We start from the raw sequence: 22,820 nt of genomic DNA, 5'->3' as shown, positions 1-22,820 counted from the left end.
GTCATTGTCATATTTCCCAGCATGCTCTGTTGCAGGGTGATTTCTAGAATTGTTTGTTTCAATATCTGTGTTTTCACAGATAGAAAAATATCTTATGCTACACATTGATATGGAACATACATTTTCCTAAACTCTAATCTCTAAGTGGTTGGCTTCATTGATTCAGTTAATGACAAGCAGTGGTGGGAAAATTACCCAAATGTCATACTTGAGTAAAAGTGAAGATACCTTAATAGAAAATGACTCAAGTAAAAGTGAAAGTCACCCAGTAAAATACTACTTGAGTAAAAGTGAAAGTATTTGGTTTTAAATATACTTAAGTATCAAAAGTAAATGTAATTGATAAAATGTACTTAAGTATCAAAATAAAGTATATATAAAAAAAATGTCCTCATATGAAGCAAACCAGACGGCACGATGTACTTGTTTTTTAAATGTACGGATAGCCAGGGGCACACCAACACTCAGACATAATTTACAAATGAAGCATTTGTGTTTAGTGAATCTGCCAGATCAGGTAGTAGGGATGACCAGGGGTGTTCTCTTAATATGTGTGTGAATAGGACCATTTTCCTGTCCTGGTAAGCATTCAAAATGTAACAAGTACTTTCGGGTGGCAGGGAAAATGTATGGAGTAAAAAGTACATGATTTTCTTCTGGAATGTAGTGATTGTAAAGTACTTATACAAAAAAATGACTTAAGTAAAAATACTTTAAAGTACTACTTAAGTACTTTACACCACTGCTGACAATTTTAAGTTTTATAAACCAGTTAGGAAAACACTCCCTTTGATATAGAGACGGATCTATATATAGAGACTGATCTCTCTTTTGACGAACATATCAAGACTGTTTCAAGGACAGCTTTTTTCCATCTACGTAACATTGCAAAAATCAGAAACTTTCTGTCCAAAAATGATGCAGAAAAATTAATGCATGCTTTTGTTACTTCTAGGTTAGACTACTGCAATGCTCTCCTAATTGTCCCTAGAATTTCTAAGCAAACAGCTGGAGGCAGGGCTTTCTCCTATAGAGCTCCATTTTTATGGAATGGTCTGCCTACCCATGTGAGAGACGCAAACTCGGTCTCAACCTTTAAGTCTTTACTGAAGACTCATCTCTTCAGTGGGTCATATGATTGAGTGTAGTCTGGCCCAGGAGTGTGAAGGTGAACGGAAAGGCTCTGGAGCAACGAACCGCCCTTGCTGTCTCTGCCTGGCCGGTTCCACTCTTTCCACTGGGATTCTCTGCCTCTAACCCTATTACAGGGGCTGAGTCACTGGCTTACTGGTGCTCTTTCATGCCGTCCCTAGGAGGGGTGCGTCACTTGAGTGGGTTGAGTCACTGATGTGATCTTCCTGTCTGGGTTGGCGCTCCCCCTTGGGTTGTGCCGTGGCGGAGATCTTTGTGGGCTATACTTGGCCTTGTCTCAGGATGGTAAGTTGGTGGTTGAAGATATCCCTCTAGTGGTGTGGGGGCTGTGCTTTGGCAAAGTGGGTGGGGTTATATCCTTCCTGTTTGGCCCTGTCCGGGGGTATCATCGGATGGGGCCACAGTGTCTCCTGACCCCTCCTGTCTCAGCCTCCAGTATTTATGCTGCAGTAGTTCATGTGTCGGGGGGCTAGGGTCAGTTTGTTATATCTGGAGTACTTCTCCTGTCTTATCCGGTGTCCTGTGTGAATTTAAGTATGCTCTCTCTAACGCTCTCTTTGTCTCTTTCTTTCTCTCGGAGGAGGACCTGAGCCCTAGGACCATGCCTCAGGACTACCTGGCATGATGACTCCTTGCTGTCCCCAGTCCACCTGGCCGTGCTGCTGCTCCAGTTTCAACTGTTCTGCCTCCGGCAATGGAATCCTGACCTGTTCACCGGACGTGCTACCTGTCCCAGACCTATTATTTGACCATGCTGATAATTTATGAACATTTGAACATCTTGGCCATGTTCTGTTATAATCTCCACCTGGCACAGCCAGAAGAGGACTGACCACCCCTCATAGCCTGGTTCCTCTCTAGGTTTCTTCCTAGGTTTTGGCCTTTCTAGGGAGTTTTTCCTATCCAACGTGCTTCAACACCTGTATTGCTTGCTGTTTGGGGTTTTAGGCTCGGTTTCCGTACAGCACTTTGAGATATCAGCTGATGTAAGGGCTATATAAATACATTTGATTTGATTTGTTGTGGTTTATGAGTCCAGGGCAGTGGAACAACCTCATTCTACCAGTCAGGGCTTCTATTCTTCTATTCTGCTGGATCCATTTCTGATGCAAGGAGTATAACATAACTGTTGAGGTCAGTAAAGTTCCTGTTTAATGTACAGCCATCCTATGGATTCCGGAGGAGAAGACAACCATGCAGCAGACCACTGCTATGTAGTGTGCTAATGAAGAAAATAACATCTTTCTTCAGACCAATACTAAATCATGGTCCAACTATGGCACCTATCAAGCTAGAGAAACAAATCTTGGCATGCCGGAAGGCCTTTTTTCATCTGATTATGACTGCTGCACAGATGTCCAAAGTTTCATTTCTGAGTTGTATTCTTCCTCCAAAGAGTTTTATTCCTCAATGTTCTCTGAGAACATGTGCTTTCCTCAGAACCACTTTAAGGGTATGTCTATATGCCGTAAGAGATCCCCAAAGGGATCCGTAAGTTTATCCAAATGAAAACGGGATGATTCTGACATGGAAATGCTGGTCAAAAGATACACATTTTGATTCTGGAAGGAGATATTGCTTGATCTCCTTCCAGAATCAAAATGTGTATCTTTTGACCAGCATTTCCATGTCAGAATCATCCCGTTCTCTGAATTAATTAATTTATAAATCCACTTGAAATTAAATATTTGTCATTATGCTTCTTTACTTTTCTCTTGTGGAAACAGGTGTTGTTTCATTGAGTTTCATTATTAGTCTTGATTTGGGTTAAGGCATTTGGTTGAATGTAGTGCACGTGAAATTATATAGGGTCATAATTGTTAGAAAGCGAGAGAGAGAGAGAGAGAGAGAGAGAGAGAGAGAGAGAGAGCAGAATCTTACCGCCAGTGATTCCAAAGCAGACTGGTTGGAGTAGATTTTAAACCTGTCAATAACAACCGAATACACTTAATGAATTTGCCTGTGATGCTATTGTGATATTGTGTGTGTGTTTGTTGAGGTGTGTTTGCATGTGTATATATGAGTGTGTGCGTGTGCGAGTACATGCATGCCTACCTCCTCAAGTCTGCGTGAACAGCCAGTCTCTTGCCCTTCATGGACACCTTGGCATTGAATTTGGCATCCTGCAAGGAACAGAAAGATAAACTTTATCAGTGCGCTGGTCTCTACACTTTTCCTTCCTGCTTACCTTGAGGAAATCACTGATCTGACATGGCTAAACTAGTGAGAGCAATGGGTGGAAACCACATTTTCACCCATCCTCTGACTTACAGATCAGTGATTACCTCAGTGAAAGGAAGAAAGCTTTTTTTTGTGAACAATCTTTTTTATTTGATCATGTCAAAGGCAATACAATCGATAAAAAACAATACAATTTTCCCATATTTTTTAACAACACCCATACCAAACATACCCCTGGCGGCCCCAACCTCAGTCAACACATAATATAAAGGAGCAAAAACATACAGATCAAATAAAAACAACAAACACTCAAATGAAATTAAAAAGTACACACAATGAGACTGTTTACCAATATATCGCCACCAAGAAAGCATTAGGAAGAATGCATTTGAAACAATATGTATCCTTCCTTTCTCAGCTCCTAGAGAGCCAATCCTTAGCCTAACTATCAACTATTCTCATGGTTGTTCTTTTTTGATAAATATCAGTAGCTATTAAATGTAGAACATGAGAAGACAAGACGTCTTCTTTCTCACCATGGTCATGCTGCTGAGCTGAACAGGCGCCTTGCCGGGCGGTAGCACCATCACCGTGACGATGGCAGTGATGGCCACGGTGACCCCGGAGGTCTTGACGGTTGTCTTGGGGGCAGAGTTCAACTCCAGTTGCAGGGAGATAGGGTATTCCACCAGGGCTGGGTTCTGAGAGAGACGCACACACACAGGAGTGGGTGAGTGGAATGCAAAAGTGGAATTCAATGTCTTGACCCTATTTGTGGGGGCATCAGGTCACAATCTCGACATACATACTCACAATCATCATAATGATGCCAAAGTATGTTGTCCTAAGGAGCATCTCCAGATCCTTTGGCATCTGAAAACATATAGTATTCAATAGCTTGTATTAGAAATTACTATATTCATGCCATACTAATACTAGAACAATATTGGTATGCTGTGAAAAAAAGAACAACTCAGAAATTGCATCTGATGCAGACTCCTTTTTCACTAGTATGTATCTTCAGCCTAATGATTGGGCAGATCACCTCATTATGTAAAGAGGTACAGAACCAAGCATGTCTCAGCTGCTTATTAAAATCTGTGTCAACATGTTTGGTAGCACCTCTGATGCAGACACCAATTCTTAAAGGCTATAACAGACAATATGGAATAATTTACACCTCGGAGCTAAGAATTACTTGCGTCATGTCATGTGTAGGCTAAAATGCAGGGGAGAGAGTACGGTTGCAAGACATAATGGGGGACTCAGGCCTCATACTTACGTGCTCGTTGGCGATATTCATTTGGAATACGCCAGCTTTATAATAGGAGTACAACCCACTGTCAAAGAAGTACTCGGACAGAGCCAGGTACACCATGCGGTCGTACTCTCTCACAATTGGGTTGATGGCAGAGTTCATCAAGGTGTTGCTCTCGTTCCCGAGCTCAAAGAACATGCCCTGTGTGACACAGTAAAGAGCGAGGAAGATACAATACTGTAGAGATGAGAGTGAGATACAAAAATAAGTAACACTTTATTTTAGGCGTACCTACATAAAGGCTTCATAAAACAATCATCATCTATAAGCAGTTTGATTATGTCAACAACTGCATGTTGATATTTGCAGTATGAGTGACATTACTGTGACTTAACAAAAAATATCAACTCACTGTTGTATGTAGTGAATGCATAATGTATGGTTCTGGATGTGTTATGAAGTGCTTATGTATGTAGCTTTCAAATAATATGTTACCCAAACATACATACATAATATACACACGGTATGAGACTAATGCACAGCAAGCTAGACTATCTCACTCACCCTGAAATCCATGTCAAGGCTCCTTGAAGTCACCACGGGGTCACTGAGGAGGGAGTAGTCGATCCCCACATAGTTGTCTACTTCTGTTCGCACTGGATGGGTCCAAATTAAAACAAATACAATGATATTTTCTGTGTGGAAAACTTGTGGTCAGAAAAGTTTTTCTTTTATTTCTTTTTTTAATGTTAGTTTTGTTATATAACCAATCTCTCAAGGCATTTTCCAAAGAACTATCTTACCTGGAATTGTCTCCAACAAAGTGTTGATTAGAACCAAACCAGCGTGGTTCATGACAGGGCAGATCTATGAAAAGAACAGACAAATGTTAAAGGAACTGTCCAGTGCCCCATATTTCAATGAAACATAGCCTATAATTAATTACAATATGAGTGAAATAGATGTTCTTCCTAAAATTATAATTCAGTATGTTAAAAAGTAGCTTTTGTGTCTACCCCTACTTGCCCTGTTCATTCAGAGCAGAACGGTGTGGGCTTAACACAGTCATCATAAATATTAATGAGAAGTAAAACAGCTGATTTGCCAGCTCAGCCAATGAAGATTTAATCAGAAGTGTTGATATGTTGTAAGTGTAACCAGTGTTCTAGAATGAAATGAACTGATCTGTCAGCACCTGCTGGTTCAGAAGGAAGCGCATTCCTGTGGTCAAAAAAGTTGCCAGGAAGTCATACACCCTCCTGCAAAGGAGTAAACCAGAGTTGTAAATTATTGAATTTCACCCACTCATGTTAAAAAAATCCAAAAGCTGAAAAATGCTCCAATATTGCTTATAGACACATTATACTTAAATTAGTTTTTTAAATCATAATGAATAAGATTATTATAGACAGGGAGGATCTTAGATCAGTACACCTACTCTGAGACGCTTGATACGTGGTCCCTGGACAAGAAAGCAGCTCAAGTATTTTAAAAAGAATATCAACAGGATTTACCCCAAGGTGCCAGTGAACTTAATTTTCATTTTGGCGATGGAGGCATCGCAGCTGATGTTGGAGATCTTGAGGCGTCCCAACTCATCTCTGGTCGTGTGCAGGACAGTGTGGATGTTCACACCTTCTGCAGAGGCATTGATGGCTCCGGTGTCATAGCTATGAGACCACAGAAAATAAATATTTTCAGACCAGCATCATACATACTCATCAACGTCCTAATCTCAACCATATAAAGTAGCATCAGAAGGTTTGAACTTCCAATACACTCTCGTTGGACATCATCTTTGAAGTTTGATGTCCTCAATCTAGCGTACCACTGCATGACTGGACTCCTCAAGGCTCTACAAGATACCATGGTGAGTATTTAAACACAGGCATTATTTAGCATACAAACATATTCTTTTCTTGATACATTTTATTTGATTTATTTCACCTTTATTTAACCAGATAAGTCAATTGAGAACCAATTCTCAATTAAATTAACGACATAGCCAACAGGCATAACATTGCAACAGTGAACAGAACAACACACAATACGCAAAAAATAAAATACACTATACAGAAATATTCACAATGGGTTAGGGCAGAAAAGTCCAAGGAAACACAGCAGACTTAATAATCAGCAGGTACGTTGATCAGATAGCAGCTCAGTTCATGTTTTTGAAGAAGTGTGATGTTACGAATGTGTCAAATTTTAAGATATTTTGCAGCCCGTTCCAATCGTTGGAGGCGGAAAACTGAAATGAATGGTGGCCAAAGGAAGTGCACGCTTTGGGAATGACCAGTGTGATACAGTGCCTTTGGAAAGTTTTCATACACCCTGACTTATTCCACATTTTGTTATGTTACAGCCTGAATTCAAATGGATTAAATAGTAGTTTTTTTTCTCACCCATTTACACATAATACTCATATAATGAGAAAGTGAAAACATACAGAAGTATTTCATTTACATAAGTATTCACACCCCTGAGTCAATACTTTGTTGAAGCACCTATGGCAGTGATTAGTCTTTCTGGGTAAGTCTCTAAGAGCTTTCCACACCTGGATTGTGCAACATTTGCCCATTATTCTTTTCACAACTCTTCAAGCTCTGTCAAATTGGTAGTTGATCATTGCTAGACAACCATTTTCAGGTCTTGCCATAGATTTTCAAGTATATTTAAGTTTTAAAAAACTAACTCAGCCACATACACTGTCTTCTTGGTAAGCAACTTAAGTGTAGGTTTGGCCTTGTGTTTTAGGTTATTGTCCTGCTGAAAGATGAATTTATCTCCAAGTGTCTAGTGGAAAGCAGACTGATCCAGGTTTTTGCTTGAAAATATGGAGAGTGGTACACAGTGACATGTTGCATTGGATTTGCCCCAAACATAACACTTTGTATTTAGGACAAAAAGTGAATTGCTTTGCCACATTTTTTGCAGTATTACTTAAGTGACTTGTTGCAAACAGGATGCATTTGGAATAGTTGTATGCTGTACAGGCGTCCTTCTTTTCACTGTGCCAATTAGGTTAGTATTGTGGAGTAACTACAATGTTGTTGATCCATCCTTAGTTTTCTCCTATCACATCCATTGGTCTCATGGTGAAATACCTAAGTGGTTTCCTTCCTCTACGGCAACTGAGTTAGGCAGAACACCTGTATCTTTGTACTAACTAGGTGTATTGACACGCCATACAAAGTGTAATTAATAACTTCACCATGCTCAAAGGGATATTCAATGTTTCCTTTTATTTTTATTTTTACCCATCTACCAATAGGTGCCCTTTTTTGTGAGGCTTTGAAAAACCTCCCTGGTCTTTGTGGTTGAATATATGTTTGAAATTACCTGCTCGACTGCGGGACCTTACAGATATTGTATGTGATGGATACAGAGATGAGGTAGTCATTAAATTATAATGTTAAACATTATTATTGCACACAGAGTGAGTCCATGCAACTTAGTATGTGACATGTTAAGCAAATTAACTTATTTAGGCTTGCCATAACAAAGGGGTTGAATACTTATTGACTCAAGACATTTCAGCTTTTCATTTTTGATTTGATTTGTACACATTTCTAAAAACATAACTCCACTTTGACATTATGGGGTACTGTGTGAAGGCGATTGAGATTTTTTTTAAAAATGTAATACATTTTAAATTCAGGCTTTAACCAACAAACTGTGGGAAAATTCAAGAGGTGTGAATACTTTCTAATGGCACTGTATATCTAATAGCAGGTTCCTATTGGTTATGGAGAGGAGTGAGCTGAGGTAGAGGGGTGACTTAAATGCACTAGGCTAGAAATAGAGACAGTAGTGGGTAAAGAGGACTCACAATAACCAGTATAAGATGTGTCTCTGGAAGCTGAGAGCGATGGAGGAGTTCTGCACCTTGAAGAGCAGTCCTAGGCCAGGCTGGAAGGCCAGGTCAGCGTAGGTCAGGTTCAGCTCATTTATCTTCACCCTGACCCACAGGAAGGAAGAGACTCAGATCAGTGCTTGGGCTGATACTCAAAAGTCACAAGAAATCTGACTAGAAATGTACTAGAAGTTCTCTTTTGGTTGCAGAAATCCTGTAGCCTGGTTGCCAATTGGTTGATGTTGGCCAAAACAGAAACAGTGAGTGGGTAGCAATACCCTCTACGTTGGTTTACATGGGTTGATTTTCCAAGAACCCAGATGTCTAGAAGATGACATATAAAGTCAGTTTGGCTGATGGTTTAGCTCACTTCATGTAGTGAGCTAAACCACCTGTCTGGTTTACGAGGCTAGAGCGTCTTTATCCCTTAAAAGAGAATGTCCAGTTGCTAAACTTTATAGGTAATCTTTTAGAAATCCAGGTTCTTGACAAATCACCCAACTCAGACTCTGCCCACAGTTCCATGATACAGTGGTTCTTCCTTTAAAAGTTGCGTCATACTGCAGCACACCTTGCGGGCTGCCGCAGAATTCTATGGAACATTATTTAATTGTCAGCCATTGTTACCATTAATGCTAGTTAGTGCTAGTTTAACCACCAGAGGGCATCTTTGAGAAGCATTTGATAGCCTTCAATATCGGCAGTACTAGAGAATTTAAAACCTTTTTTTGTAAGAACATGGTAAAAAAAAAGGCCATTCTTGAACATGGGGTGAGACATTGTTACTAATTTCTAAATAAAGCCAGTTTGTTATTTAGAATGATTTATTTCAGTTTTTAGAGGGAGAGAAACCAAAAGCCCACCATCGCCTCATGGATCTCTCGGTCACTGCCGGCACTGGTATCGAACCAGCATATGGAACAACACAGTTTGCACTGCGATGCAGTGTCTTAGACCGCTACGCCACTCGGAAGGCCCCATCCACAAAGTTTTTAATGCTGATCAATTGCTTGCACAATATATCAGGGTTAATAATAGTAATAATAATACTTTATCCCCCTTCCACATGTTAAAGGTTCCAATTGATAAAGTTGTTTTATTAATTAGTATATTTGAGTTTAACCACAATATTTGTAGGCACTCAAATGAAAGGGATCTGGAGCAATTCGATGGCAGAAACTTCTGAGCATTAACGTGGGTGGATCCCAGGGCTTACTCTTTGATGGTGTACTGGAAGTGGCCCTCTTTGCCCTTCATCTCTGGCATGGTGATGTTGCTCAGTTCCTCAACCACAAACTTCTGCGTCTCGTACTTCACTAAAATGCAGGTTGAAAGAGTTGAGTTTAGAGTCTAGAACTACCTAGTGAATACCTTAAGCAGACAATCCTGACAACTGAGAGGGGCTAAATGGATGACGGTGCTTTGGAAGAGAAAAATTCAGATAGTTGCAATGCAGCAGAGATGACGTCTTGCTTTGGTCAAGACTGACCATTGAAGACTGTCTGGGACCAATGTAGACTGTTGAAAACTATTAAGATCACATGTACAAGAGCGTTTTTTGGGGTGAATTTCTTACACATTTCGAGCCCCCTGTTAGTGATCCGGATCTTGCAGCCTGGCGGTTCTTCTGCTGACATGGCGGCGATTAGAGGGAACAGGAAGAGGATAGACACCATACAGGAAGCCATCACGAGTGCCTGCAGGGGGGTCAAAACAGAAGAGAGGGAGAGTGGATAAGGACCCAGCCACCTCAAAGCTTAAACACTAACACGTCCGACTCAACCAGGGTTGACTTCGGACCTAAAGAGCCTAAACAGAGTAAGTATTGCCTTACTTGTAGAACTACTCAATACTAGACCTCCAACCGGTCACTCTCAGTCATAAAATGATCCGTTTATCGTTGGTGACCAGCTTTCTGAGGTTGCTTTACTCTTCCTCGAAACTAGGGCGATAACATGATTCATCCAGTTTTTATGAACTTTATTGATGCTTTGTTCAATGAGACACAATATGACCCAAAAGTCAGGTCATCAAACTTTATATCATAAAATAAATGGGTATTAATTTCAAACATAAAATGTCATATTAAAGTCAAAGGTTATTTTTAAAGTCAGGTTATGAATGCCTTTTGGAGAAACTAAGTGCACTGCCTATCTCAATGTTCCTCTTACCCTTTTCCTGTTACAGTGAACAGAATTGAAAACTAAATGTAGAGACATGATTACTAGTCGCTTACAAACAGGTACACTGTACCCCTTTCATTATCAAAAAGATAGGCAATTCAGAGATACTATGGCAGTGTAGTTACAATAACAGATGTTATTGTAGGCTATTCTGTGCATTCATATTGTCAACCTTGCTTACAAATGTTTTGAAAAGAGTCCCTAGATATCATGAGCAACAGCAACGTCAATGGAGTTATTCCTTTCTTCTTGTCCTACCCACCACCCCACATTCTCTCCATCACAAGTTAGAATTCAAAGACTTCTCTTCCCTGAAAAAATCCTCCACCAAAATCTTACCTCAAAGATGGAGGGTCTGTGGAAGGCCAAACAAAAGAGAAAAAGGTAGCTCCACAGTCTGAAATTCAAATGCTGCACTCTGTATCTCTGTCCTGCTGTAGCATGTACAGTTGCTGAGTAAGTGAGTCAGACAGAGAGAGAAAGAGAGAGAGAAAGTGTGTATGTGCGTGTCAAATAGTGTGTATGTGCGTGTCAAAGAGTGTGTGTGTGTGTGTGTGTGTGTGTGTGTAAAGCTGCACAGCCCTTTGTCTCATTCAACAGCAGGGGAAGCAGTGATTGCTCTACTAACCCCCCATGGTGTGGAACTGAAAGGCTTGAAGGAAAGCAGGATGTCTTTTGACCCATAAGATTGACCGAACAACCAACCCCGCCAACCCCATTTAACTTAGACTCTCTACAGTCTAACCCCCCCCCCCCCCCCCCCCCCCCCCCCCCGGGAATGAAACAAATACTTGACAGTAACTCACTAACATGATCCTACACTGTTTTTTAGATCATTTGCCTTATCTGGTCTTATCAGCATGTGTGTGTGGAGTGCGGGAACCGGTTAACTCAACAATTGGAGAGAACAAAACGAGATAGAGCAAAGTTCTTCAAGGGGACTCAAGGAGGTCATTGACCCCCAAGGGGGACATCTCCCCAAAGACATTTCCCATTGATTAGACAATATTTATACAATTTCCTCACCCCTTTCTCAGAATATGTACAGGGGTGAAAGATTGAGGGTTCCCAGAAGGAACTGCTTCAGTGTCTTCTGCACAACAACATTGACCACCACACAAGGATGAATGCATGTGCAGCTGTACGTGTCTCACTTCAGACATATAAACCACCAAGTGTTTAAAACTGCAATATGTCACTTTTTGTATTTGTTTTTATAGTGGTCATCCAATGTGATGCAACAGTAACAATATTGTGCCTCTCCTCTAGCCTTCCTAAGGAGAACCACTGCATTCATTGGTTTTCATTTTCCCTGTCTGGTTGGATTTTCCAGACAGATTTTGGGGAGCACACAATGATTGACGTGTTTTCCGTCGGTGAGGAGGCAGTGTGATAGCTAGCTAGCTGAGCCCACGGCCAGCACTTGGCTAATAGCTAGAGGAAATAGCTAGCTTACAAACATGGCAGACGCGAGGGGCAGAAGACCTGACCCAGCAGCAAATATTATTCCATATAAGCCAAAGAAACAGACACATTTTGAGAGCAGACTGGCAAAAAGGGAAAGTGATAGAGAGCGGGCCAAGACGAGAATAAACCTTGGATTTGCGTTCACACAGTGGAGAGAACTAAGAGAGTTGAAGGGATTGTATTCAATTTGTTTTCTGCTGAAAAGGTAAGTTCTTGATCTGAATGTCCTGTCTTCAGTCAGCTGTTGTACAACACAACATTTTAAATCGTATTCCATCTTTCAGCTGAAGGAGAAACTACAATAACAAGTCTTGAAGGTGAAGTGTCTACACATTGAAAAATACACCGAAATCCCAGAACTTCAGAGAGCAGTGTTGAGAAGACTGGGCTCTCAATTGGGGCCACCAAGGAGTTTGATCCTGAGATCAGATGACCCAAGACTCCCTGAAGTACCACCAATAACAGCTGAGCTGCTACAACTTCGAGGAGACGTCGCCATGCAACACAGCATGCAGTAAGCACACATTTGAGCTGGGAAGGACTGGCGCCTTCCCTGTTGTCAGACTTTGTGGTTCCCAGAAGTGTGAAAAACTACAGAGCATTCAGAATTGTTGTTGAAAGAGGTGGGCTTACAACCAAACATATATATCATATAAATAAGGGAAGTTTGTGGGGGCAACAATAAACCTGTGTGAGAGACAATACTTGTGCCTGTTTTATCTAGCATATAATCATCAGTATTGTGCTTTTGTAATGGTTTAAGAATCATTTACTAAACTGTTCTCTTTTCCTGGATATCTATACTCTTGATGGTTTACACTTAAAATTAGCAGACCTACAGGTGGGTAGATATCTAGAAAAACAGATGGACTACCCTGGTGTAAATACAGTAATAAAAAGTTGGTTCGATTACACAGATCAGGTCAAAAAGTTTTATTAGGGAGATAAACAAGAACACAAGGTTGTCTCTGTAACCTTCCTCAAAATAAAAAAAATACAGTGTAAGGGAAACATTCTGATAAAGTACTGAACTGATATCAACCAGACGAAGGCAAAATTCACACAAAAAAAAATGACGGAGTATTGTTCCTAATTGGGATCCAAATAAAGAATAAAGTACAGTATAGTGTTAACCTGTTATGTAAACATACTTGGTAATAAATAAATTGAATATTGCAGTGGTGAAATGGCAGCAGTTGTGTGTTGTAAGGTGCAGGAGTCTCCCTGTAATTCACGCAGGTGCACCAGCGAGGTTGTCTGGAGACCGTGGGATAGCTCTCCGGTACTCCATGATGTCAAAAATTACTCCAGGTAGATGGTACTACCATCTCGGCCAGCCTCTCTTCTTGCAGTCGAGCAGCCCTTTCAAGGTCTTCCTGTCCAATTCTTTCTGCAGCCCTGCCTGTGCCCCTGGACGGTCTGTGGCTCTTCAAAACTGGAATCCTACAGACAAAAATGTGCACACAACACTTATTAGGATTGTATTGTAATGTTCACTACATGTATAACCAATAAGAATTTTCATGCAGAAGAGTCGAGTATAAAACTTATACAATCAATACACATCTTCATAGTCATAGCTCGACAATCAAGGGGCCATTCCAGTAATGTTATTAGCCAGCTAGTAAAGGAGTCAGAGAAGGGCAAAGGACTTGCTAAGGCCAAGGTAATTTTTTGAGGTTAGGGCTCTGTGCAGGCCGGTCAAGTTCTTCCACACTGATCTCGACAAACAATTCCTGAATGGATCTCGCTTTGTGCACGGGGAAATTGTCATGCTGAAACAGGAAATGGTCTTCCCCAAACTGTTGCCACAAAATTGGAAGCACAGAATCATCTAGAATGTAATTGTGTGATGTACCATTAAGATTTCCCTTCACTAGAACTAAGGGGCCTTGCCCACACCATGAAAAACCCCATACTATTATTCCTCCTCCACTTGTGTGCGGCTGGTCGGCTATGGAAACCTATTTCATGAAGCTCCAGACGACCAGTTTGTGTGCTGATGTTGCTTCCAGAGGCAGTTTGGAACTCGGTATTGAGTGTTGAAACTGAGAACAGACAAATGTTTTATGTGCTGCGCATTTCACACAAGTTCTGTGAGCTTGTGTGGTCTACCATTTTTCGGCTGAGCCATTGTTGCTCCTAGAAGTGTTCATACCCACTACATGGATGAAGTTTCCATACTATGGGTTGTGCATGTAATATGAAAAATGATTAAAGTGTTTTTGTTAAGAGAGGGATGAGATTTGAGAAGCTATAGGATATAATGGTTTTCCATAACTTTGCACAGTGAGTAACCACCGCCCTGGAGTGAGGTCATGGAGTGTGTCAGCCAGCCGGATCGCCCCTTTAGAGCAAAAAAGGTATAAATGATGGGTTAAGAAATTAACACATTCAACCAGAAAAAAGAATGAAGCGGCAGCTAAAATGGTTTGAACTTTGAATTTCATCACGAGGTGGAGATGATAAACCTCCTGGACAATCACTGGTACAACTGATTAGCTGTCCAAGTACAGTGTCCTCGAAAGCGAATTTAAGTAGGACCATCCTGTTACTCTGCTCAAACCATCTTATTACGCTAGTCTCATCACCTCATTGGTGAACCATTGATATGGCTGGCTAGCCTATCTTCAAGAGCGAATGAAAGGAAAATCAACTCTGTAGTTCTGTTCAGGACTACACAAAAAGTCACCGGATAACTACAAAAAAGGACAACAGTAGAAGAGCTGTTGGAAACATTTCGGACAATCAGAGCCTTACAAGCTTGCCGCGAAAAGGCCCAAACCCCTTTCCAAGGCTGCCCCGTTCACTGAGAGATCGCCAGTGAACCCAGGCATTTCACATAAATACATTCACATGTGCATGAATCCTTGCTCATTCATGTGCAAAGTATAAGGTTATTGTAGGTGAGAGTAGTTTCTGAATGTGACAATGTTATTAAGCGTCTCTGTCCCTCTCTCCTTTAACAAGTACCCATGTTGTTGTCATTCTGCTAGGGACCTGTTTACATCGTATTACATCTCCAGTCAATAACCAGTGCAGAGTGCATGTGTTTATCCTGTGTTCACATTTAATTAGCTAGTAGATAAATAATTTATTTTTTACAAATGATTTTCCACTTGTCTTACAAGACTCTAAAATGACTAAGTAGGCTGATGTTTGCACACTCTAAACATCAGCACCAACAGCCAGTGAGCTCACTGAGACTTTTAGCAATGACTTGCAGTCAGTGTAAGAATGGGTAATTAATAATAAACTGGTCTTAAATACAGTTAAAGCCGGAAGTTTACATACACTTAGGTTGGAGTCATTAAAACTAGTTTTTCAACCACTCCACAAATTTCTTGTTAACAAACTACAGTTTTGGCAAGTCAGTTAGGACATCTACTTTGTGCATGACACAAGGAATTTTTCTAACAATTGTTTACAGACAGATTATTTCACTTAGAATTCTCTGTATCACAATTCCAGTCGGTCAGGTTACATACACTAAGTTGACTGGCACAGTTTGGAAAATTCCAGAAAATTATGTAATAGCTTTAGTAGCTTCTAATCGACTAAATGACATAATTTGAGTAAATTGGAGGTGTACCTGTGGATGTATTTCAAGGCCTACCTTCAAACTCAGGGCCCATTTGCTTGACATCATGGGAAAGTCAAAAGAAAGAAGAAAGAAAGAATTGGAGACCTCCACAAGTCTGGTTCAACCTTGGGAGCAATTTCCAAACACCTGAAGGTACCACATTCATCTGTACAAACAATAGTACGCAAGTATAACCACCATGGGAACACGCAGCCATCAGATCAATCCCAGAACAACAGCAAAGGACCTTGTGAAAATGCTGGAGGAAACAGGTACAAAAGTATCTATATCCACAGTAAAACGAGTCCTACATCAACATAACCTGAAAGGCCGCTCAGGAAGGAAGAAGCCACTGCTCCAAAACCGATATAAAAAAGCCAGACTACGGTTTGCAACTGCACATGGGGACAAAGATTCTACTTTTTGGAGAAATGTCCTCTGGTCTGATGAAACAAATATAGAACGATTTAGCCATAATGACCATCGTTATGTTTGGAGGAAAAAGGGGAAGGCTTGCAAGCCGAAGAACACCATCCCAACCGTGAGGCACAGGGGTGACAGAATCATGTTGTGGGAGTGCTTTGCTGAAGGAGGGACTGGTGCACTTCCCAAAATAGATGGCATCATGAGGTAGGAAAATTATGTGGATATATTGAAGCAACATCTCAAGACATCAGTCAGGAAGTTAAAGCTTGGTCGCAAATGGATCTTACAAATGGACAATGACCCCAAGCATACATCCAAAGTTGAGGCAAAATGGCTTATGGTCAACAAAGACAAGGCATTTGGAGTGGCCATCACAAAGCCCTGACCTCAATCCTATAGAACATTTGTGGGAAGAACTGAAAAAGCTTGTGCGAGCAAGGAGGCCTATAAAACCTGACTCAGTTACACCAGCTCTGTCAGGAGGAATGGGCCAAAATTCACCCAACTTATTGTGGGAAGCTTGTGGAATTCTACCCGAAACGTTTCACCCAAGTTAAACAATTTAAAGGCAATGCTACCAAATACTAATTGATTGTATGTAAACTTCTGACCCACTGGGAATGTGATGAAAGAAATTAAAGCTGAAATTAAATCCCTCTACTATTATTCTGACATTTCACATTCTTAAAATAAAGTGGTGATCCTAACTGACCAAAGACAGGGAATTTTTTACTAGGATTAAATGTCAGGAATTGTGAAAAACGGAGTTTAAATGTATTTGGCTAAGGTGTATGTAAACTACCGACTTCAACTGTAGATCTAAAACCAAAAGCTTTGTATTCGGTTCAAAGCATTCTCTTAACCTCAACTGGAGTTGTGTATAAATGATGTGACAATTGAACAAGTTGAAGAAGCTGAACTCCTAGGAGTAACATTGGATGGTCAGTTATCATGGTCAAGTCATATTGACAAAGTTGTTGTGAAGATGTACTCGTTGTTCAGGTTTTGATATTGTCCCATCTTGATTACTGTCCGGTAATATGGTCAGGTACAGCAAAGAAAGACCTAGCAAAGCTGCAGCTGGCTCAAAAAAGCAGCACGCCTTGGCCTTAACTGCACACACACAGAACCAACATCAACAACATGCATGATAGTCTTTCGTGGTGGAGGGTTGAGGAGAAATTGATTACTTCTATTCTAGTAATTTTAAGAAACATTTGTGTTAAAAATGCCTAACACACTTGTATAATCTATTCCCATGAACTTTAAACAGACATACATACCCCACTAGACATGGCACTATGGGTTTCTTCACACTACCAAATCAAAAACAGATTTAATGCGTCGCTCAGTTATGTATAGAGTCATATCATCGTGGAATGCTCTGCCACCAGAGGTTACTCAGGCAAAAAGCAAGTTTAGCTTTAAAAACTAGATACAATGTTTTTTATCACAGCGCCTCTCCTCTTTCTACATATCTAATTTAAATGTACTGCATATAAGAATGTGGATATATGAATGTGTGTAAATAGTATTTTTGTTGTCTTTCCTATATACATAAGTACCTTCGAAAGGTATTCAGAACCCTTGACTTTTTCCACATTCTGTTACGTTACAGCCATATCCTAAAATTGATTAAATAAAATAAAATCCTCACCAATCTACACACAATACCCCATAATGACAAAGTGAAAACAGGTTTTTAGAGTTTTTGCAAACCTTATTTACATAAGTATTCAGACCCTTTACTATGAGACTCAAAATTGAGCTGATGTGCATTCTGTTTCCATGAATCATCCTTGAGATGTTTCTACAACTTGATTGGAGTCCACCTGTGGTAAATTCAATTGATTGGACATGATTTGGAAAGACACACCTGTCCAAACAATGGCAAGAAAAAGTATGTGAACCCTTTGGAATTACCTCAATTTCTGCATAAATTTGTCATAAAATTTGATTGGATCTTCATCTAAGTCACAACAATAGACAAACACTGTCTGCTTAAACTAATAACACACAAACAATTAGACGTTTTCATGTCTTTATTGAACACATCATGTAAAAATTCACAGCGTAGGGTGGAAAAAGTATGTAAACCCTTGCATTTAATAACTAGTTGACCCACCTATGGAAGCAACAACCTCAACCAAACTTTCTGTAGTTGTGGATCAGACCTGCACAATGGTCAGGAGGAATTTTGGACCATTCATCTTCATAAAACTGTTTCAGTTCGACAATATTCTTAGGATGTCTGATGTGAACCACTCTCGAGGTCATGCCACAGCATTTTAAATCAGGTTGAGGTCAGGACTCTGACTGGGCCACTCCAGAAGGACTATTTTCTTCTGTTGAAGCCATTCTGTTATTGATTTACTTCTGTGTTTTGGGTCGATGTCCTGTTGCGTCACCCAACTTCTGTTGAGCTTCAATTGGCAGACAGATAGCCTAACATTCTCTTGCAAAATGTCTTGATAAACGTGGAAATTCATTTTTCAGTCGATGATAGCAAGCTGTCCAGGCCCTGAGGCAGCAAAGCAGCCACAAACCATGATGCTCCCTCCACCATACTTTACAGTTGGGGTGAGTTTTTGATGTTGGTGTGCTGTGCCTTTTTTTTCTCCACACACAGTGTTGTGTGTTCCTTCCAAACAACTCAACTTCAGTTTAATCTGTCCACAGAATATTTTGCCAGAAGCGCTGTGGAACATCCAGGATGCTCTTTTGCGAACTTCAGACGTGCACCAATGTTTTTTTTGTACAGCAGTGGCTTCTTCTGTGGTGTCCTCCCATGAATACCATTCTTGTTTATCGTAGACTTGTCAACAGAGATGTTAGCATGTTCCAGAGATTTATGTAAATCTTTAGCTGACACTCTAGGATTCTTCTTAACCTCTTAGCATTCTGCACTGTGCTCTTGCAGTCATCTTTACAGGATGGCCACTCGTAGGGGGAGTAGCAACAGTGCTGAACTTTCTCCATTTATAGACAATTTGTCTTACTATGGACTGAAACATCAAGGCTTTTAGAGAAACTTTTGTAACCCTTTCCAGCTTTATGCAAGTCAACAATTCCTAATCTTAGGTCTTCTGAGATCTCTTTTGTTCGAGGCATGATTCACATCAGGCAATGCTTCTTGTGAATAGCAAACACAAATATTGTGAGTGTTTTTTTATAGGGCAAGGCAGCTCTAACCAATATCTCCAATCTCGTCTCATTGATTGGACTCCAGGTTAGCCGACTCCTGACTCCAATTAGCTTTTGGAAAAGTCATTAGCCTAGGAGTTCACATACTTTTTCAAACCAACACTGAATGTTTAAATTATGTATTCAATATCGACAAGAAAAATACTATAATCTGTGTTATCAGTTTAAGCACAGTGTGTTCGTCTGTTGTTGTGACTAAGATGAAGATCAGATCAAACTTTGCCTAATTTATGCAGAAATCCAGGTAATTCCAAAGGGTTCGCATACTTTTTTCTTGCCACTATAAGTTCCCACAGTTGACAGTGCATGTCACAGCAAAAACCAAGCCATGAAGTCAAAGGAATTGTTCTTAGAGCTTTGAGACAGGATTGTGTCGAGGCACAGATCTAGGGAAGGGTACAAAAAAAATTCTGCAGAATTGAAGGTCCCCAAGAACACAGTGGCCTCAATCATTCTTAAATGGAAGATGTTTGGAACCACCAATACTCTTCCTAGAGCTGGCTGCCTGGCCAAACTGAGCAATTGGGGGAGAAGGGCCATGAGGTGGGAGGTGACCAAGAACCTAATGGTCACTCTGACAGAGCTCTGGAGTTCCTCTGTGGAGATGGGAGTACTTTTCAGAAGGACACCATCTCTGCAGCACTCCACTAATCAGGCCTTTATGATAGAGTGGTCAGACAGAAGCCACTCCTCAGTAAAAGGCACATGACAGCCCGCTTGGAGTTTTCCAAAAGGCACTTAAAGACTCTCAGACCATGAGAAAGGTCTGATGAAACCAAGATTGAACTCTTTGGATGAAAGGCAAGTATCACGTCTGGAGGAAACCTGGCACCATCCCTACAGTGAAGCATGTTGGTAAGCCTACTCAAGAGTGCTCAGGATCTCTGACTGGGGCGAAGGTTCACCTTTCAACAGGATAATGACCCTAAGCACACAGCCAAGAGAACACGGGAGTGTCTTTGGGACAAGTCTCTGAATGGCTGGTTACTCAAGAACAGAGCCCGGACTTGGACCCGATCGAACATCTCTAGAGACCTGAAAATAGCTGTGCAGCAACGCTCCCCATCCAACCTGACAGATCTTGAGAGGATCTGCCAAGCTTGTAGTCTCATACCCAAGAAGACTCAATGCTGTGATCACTGCCAAAGGTGCTTCAACAAAGTACTGAGTAAAGGGTTTGAAAACTTATGTAAATTATATATTTTCTGTTTTTTACATTTGTATTAAATTAGCAACAATTAAAAAAAAATAAACTGTTTTTGTTTTGTCATTATGGGGTATTCTGCACAGATTGATGTGGGGGGGAAAGCATTTAATCAATTTTAGAATAAGGCTGTAACTTAATGTAACAAATTGTGGAAAAAGTCAAGGGGTCTGAATACTTACCGAATACACTGTATACCTGTTATTATTATTATATATTTATTGATTTAATAAAATATCTTATGTTGTTCTTGTCTGTTACGGTTCTGTACTTTGTCATGTATTTGTATGTTTTATGTGGACCCAAGGAAGAGTAGCTGCTACATGTGCAGTAGCTAATGGGGATCCTAATAAACTATACCATTGAATATCATCCTCCATCCCCCAGTTATGGGAATCTTTCTCCAGATAACTATTTTGGCTGATAGGAAACAAGTGTTTTGCAATGGAGTAGAGTGAGGGTACTCCAGTTTAAACACACATGTGTGCTGTGGTATTCAGGCCATTGACCGATAGAGAACTCGTGAGTGAAGAGATCTGGGAAAAGGGTGTGTTTGTATGAGCTTGTATTGATGCGATCTTGTGTTTAGTAACTCATGAACTCATGTAGTACATAATATATGTAATTTGCAGTGGTACGTAAGGTTTATTATTATGTGTGTGCAAAATCATTTCAATTTTAAATAACAAACATCTCAGGAGACACATAGGTAAGAGTAGCCCCAAAAAAGAGCAGCCCCCCCAAAAACTAAACAACAAACTTGCTAGATACCATGGTTGAGGTCCATTTTGAATTGAGTTGCGAATTGCTCTTTAATTCCAATTCAATTCTTGAATTTGAATTGGCCACAGGAGGCAGAATTTGAATTGAATTTGAATTAAAGGATGTACAATTTAATTCAATGAAATTCAAATGGCTTATTTATTCTACACATCACTATACAAATGTTTATTTTGACATCATGTATGGATACAAATTCCATGTAACATATGGTTGAAACATGTCATTTTAAAAACATTCTCCTGAAACTATATTAACTCATTACAGTGGCATGTTTTACAGTGGCTTATTCTAAGAACATATTGTGAGTTGTCTATAATAATTTATAATTCCCTTAATGTTTTAAATATCAGGAAATATACATTTCCCAGAATGCATTAGATCAAACACTGGAGTATGAAAGGGAACAATGATCTCATGACAATGAAAAATACTGTTAAAAATCTTTAATAAAATGGAATGTGTATACTTTGCATTAATAAGTGTCAGATACAAATCTGATAAAAGATTTGTCAAATGAATGATATGTTTCATGTCTCAGTTGAATTGGTTTGAATTAAATAATATTTCCTTCCATTAAATTTCGATTCAAATTCTGCTTCCTGTGGGGTGTGGCCAACTCAAATTCAATTAAATTCAATGGTTCAATGGAATTAAATTGAGAAATTACGAATTGACCACAACCCTGCTCAATCCCAGTCAAGTAACTAGCAAACTAATGATGTTATGCGTATTGAGGCTTTTTGCATCAAGTTTCCACACTTGATCTCAGAAATAAGATATTATGCAGAGCCACTGCTACATCTCTATATAAATATTTGTCATAGCCTCAGGCCCTATTTCAATAGGCCTATGGCTTAATTTTAGGACCCCAGGGCCTATATTTGCTAGTCAAAGTATTACTTTCATTGAGTGAAGATGAGCTGCAATACTGCCATCTTTGGTTCATTATTTTCATGTGATCACTCTTTTATTCTACTTTCAACGTCTATCTCAAAGTTAGCATTTTATCAGTACTAAAACACAGCACCTTAAATTCCACTGAAAGGTGTCCTCATCAATTAAGCTTTAACTTACACAGTCACACACACCAGTTTGAAACAGAAGAATGTATTGAGATTTGATCAAATCTCTAATCTCAGTGTTGGACTTCATCCAAGTGATATGATCTAACATAATTACAGTAAACACAGGATTTAAATACAGACCGCTTAAACTGTGTACATAAACAGCATTTTCCACATCCACTTAATACCTTTTGAATTGATAATGGTAACAACCCGTTTGTAAACCCCTAATTGGGTGAAGCCTTCCTATAGTTCACTCTGTCGTATCATCCCACATCATAAAACACAAATCCAAACCAGTCTGGAAAAATACATTCTGTACAGCATCTCAGCGCGAATCTTAGCAGGATATTAGTTTCTAACTTTAATTTAATAAACACATTCAACAATACCTGAAAGTCATACACCCATACTCACCTTTGCTTGTGCCATCTGTGGCACAGAAAAATATTTGTCCTC

At 40.0% G+C, this 22,820-nt stretch overlaps 1 protein-coding gene across 3 annotated transcripts in view; it reads right to left on the bottom strand.

The window, feature by feature from the left end:
* Positions 1 to 22,820, bottom strand: part of LOC139370670 (phospholipid transfer protein-like) — a 31,226-nt gene that overhangs the window by 5,717 nt on the left and 2,689 nt on the right. The window contains exons 2-14 of one of the 3 annotated variants that reach the window (XM_071110288.1): positions 13,249 to 13,540; positions 10,024 to 10,144; positions 9,664 to 9,763; positions 8,424 to 8,552; positions 6,106 to 6,261; positions 5,787 to 5,850; positions 5,395 to 5,458; positions 5,156 to 5,247; positions 4,616 to 4,792; positions 4,147 to 4,206; positions 3,870 to 4,034; positions 3,208 to 3,275; positions 3,034 to 3,076 (exon numbers count right to left, since the gene is read on the bottom strand). In XM_071110288.1, the coding sequence (XP_070966389.1) occupies positions 3,034 to 3,076; positions 3,208 to 3,275; positions 3,870 to 4,034; positions 4,147 to 4,206; positions 4,616 to 4,792; positions 5,156 to 5,247; positions 5,395 to 5,458; positions 5,787 to 5,850; positions 6,106 to 6,261; positions 8,424 to 8,552; positions 9,664 to 9,763; positions 10,024 to 10,135 (1,230 nt within the window). In that variant the 5' untranslated portion in view covers positions 10,136 to 10,144; positions 13,249 to 13,540. Of the gene's footprint in view, positions 1 to 3,033; positions 3,077 to 3,207; positions 3,276 to 3,869; positions 4,035 to 4,146; positions 4,207 to 4,615; positions 4,793 to 5,155; positions 5,248 to 5,394; positions 5,459 to 5,786; positions 5,851 to 6,105; positions 6,262 to 8,423; positions 8,553 to 9,663; positions 9,764 to 10,023; positions 10,145 to 10,969; positions 11,321 to 13,248; positions 13,541 to 22,820 lie in introns of those variants that run through there. The other 2 variants (XM_071110286.1, XM_071110287.1) reach the window with 2 other exon arrangements.

Source organism: Oncorhynchus clarkii, chromosome 17 (assembly GCF_045791955.1).
Source record: "Oncorhynchus clarkii lewisi isolate Uvic-CL-2024 chromosome 17, UVic_Ocla_1.0, whole genome shotgun sequence".
In the NCBI taxonomy this organism is placed as follows: domain Eukaryota; kingdom Metazoa; phylum Chordata; class Actinopteri; order Salmoniformes; family Salmonidae; genus Oncorhynchus; species Oncorhynchus clarkii.
The sequence above is the reverse complement of the archived record's forward strand: the minus strand, read 5'-3'. Positions and strand labels throughout refer to the sequence as shown.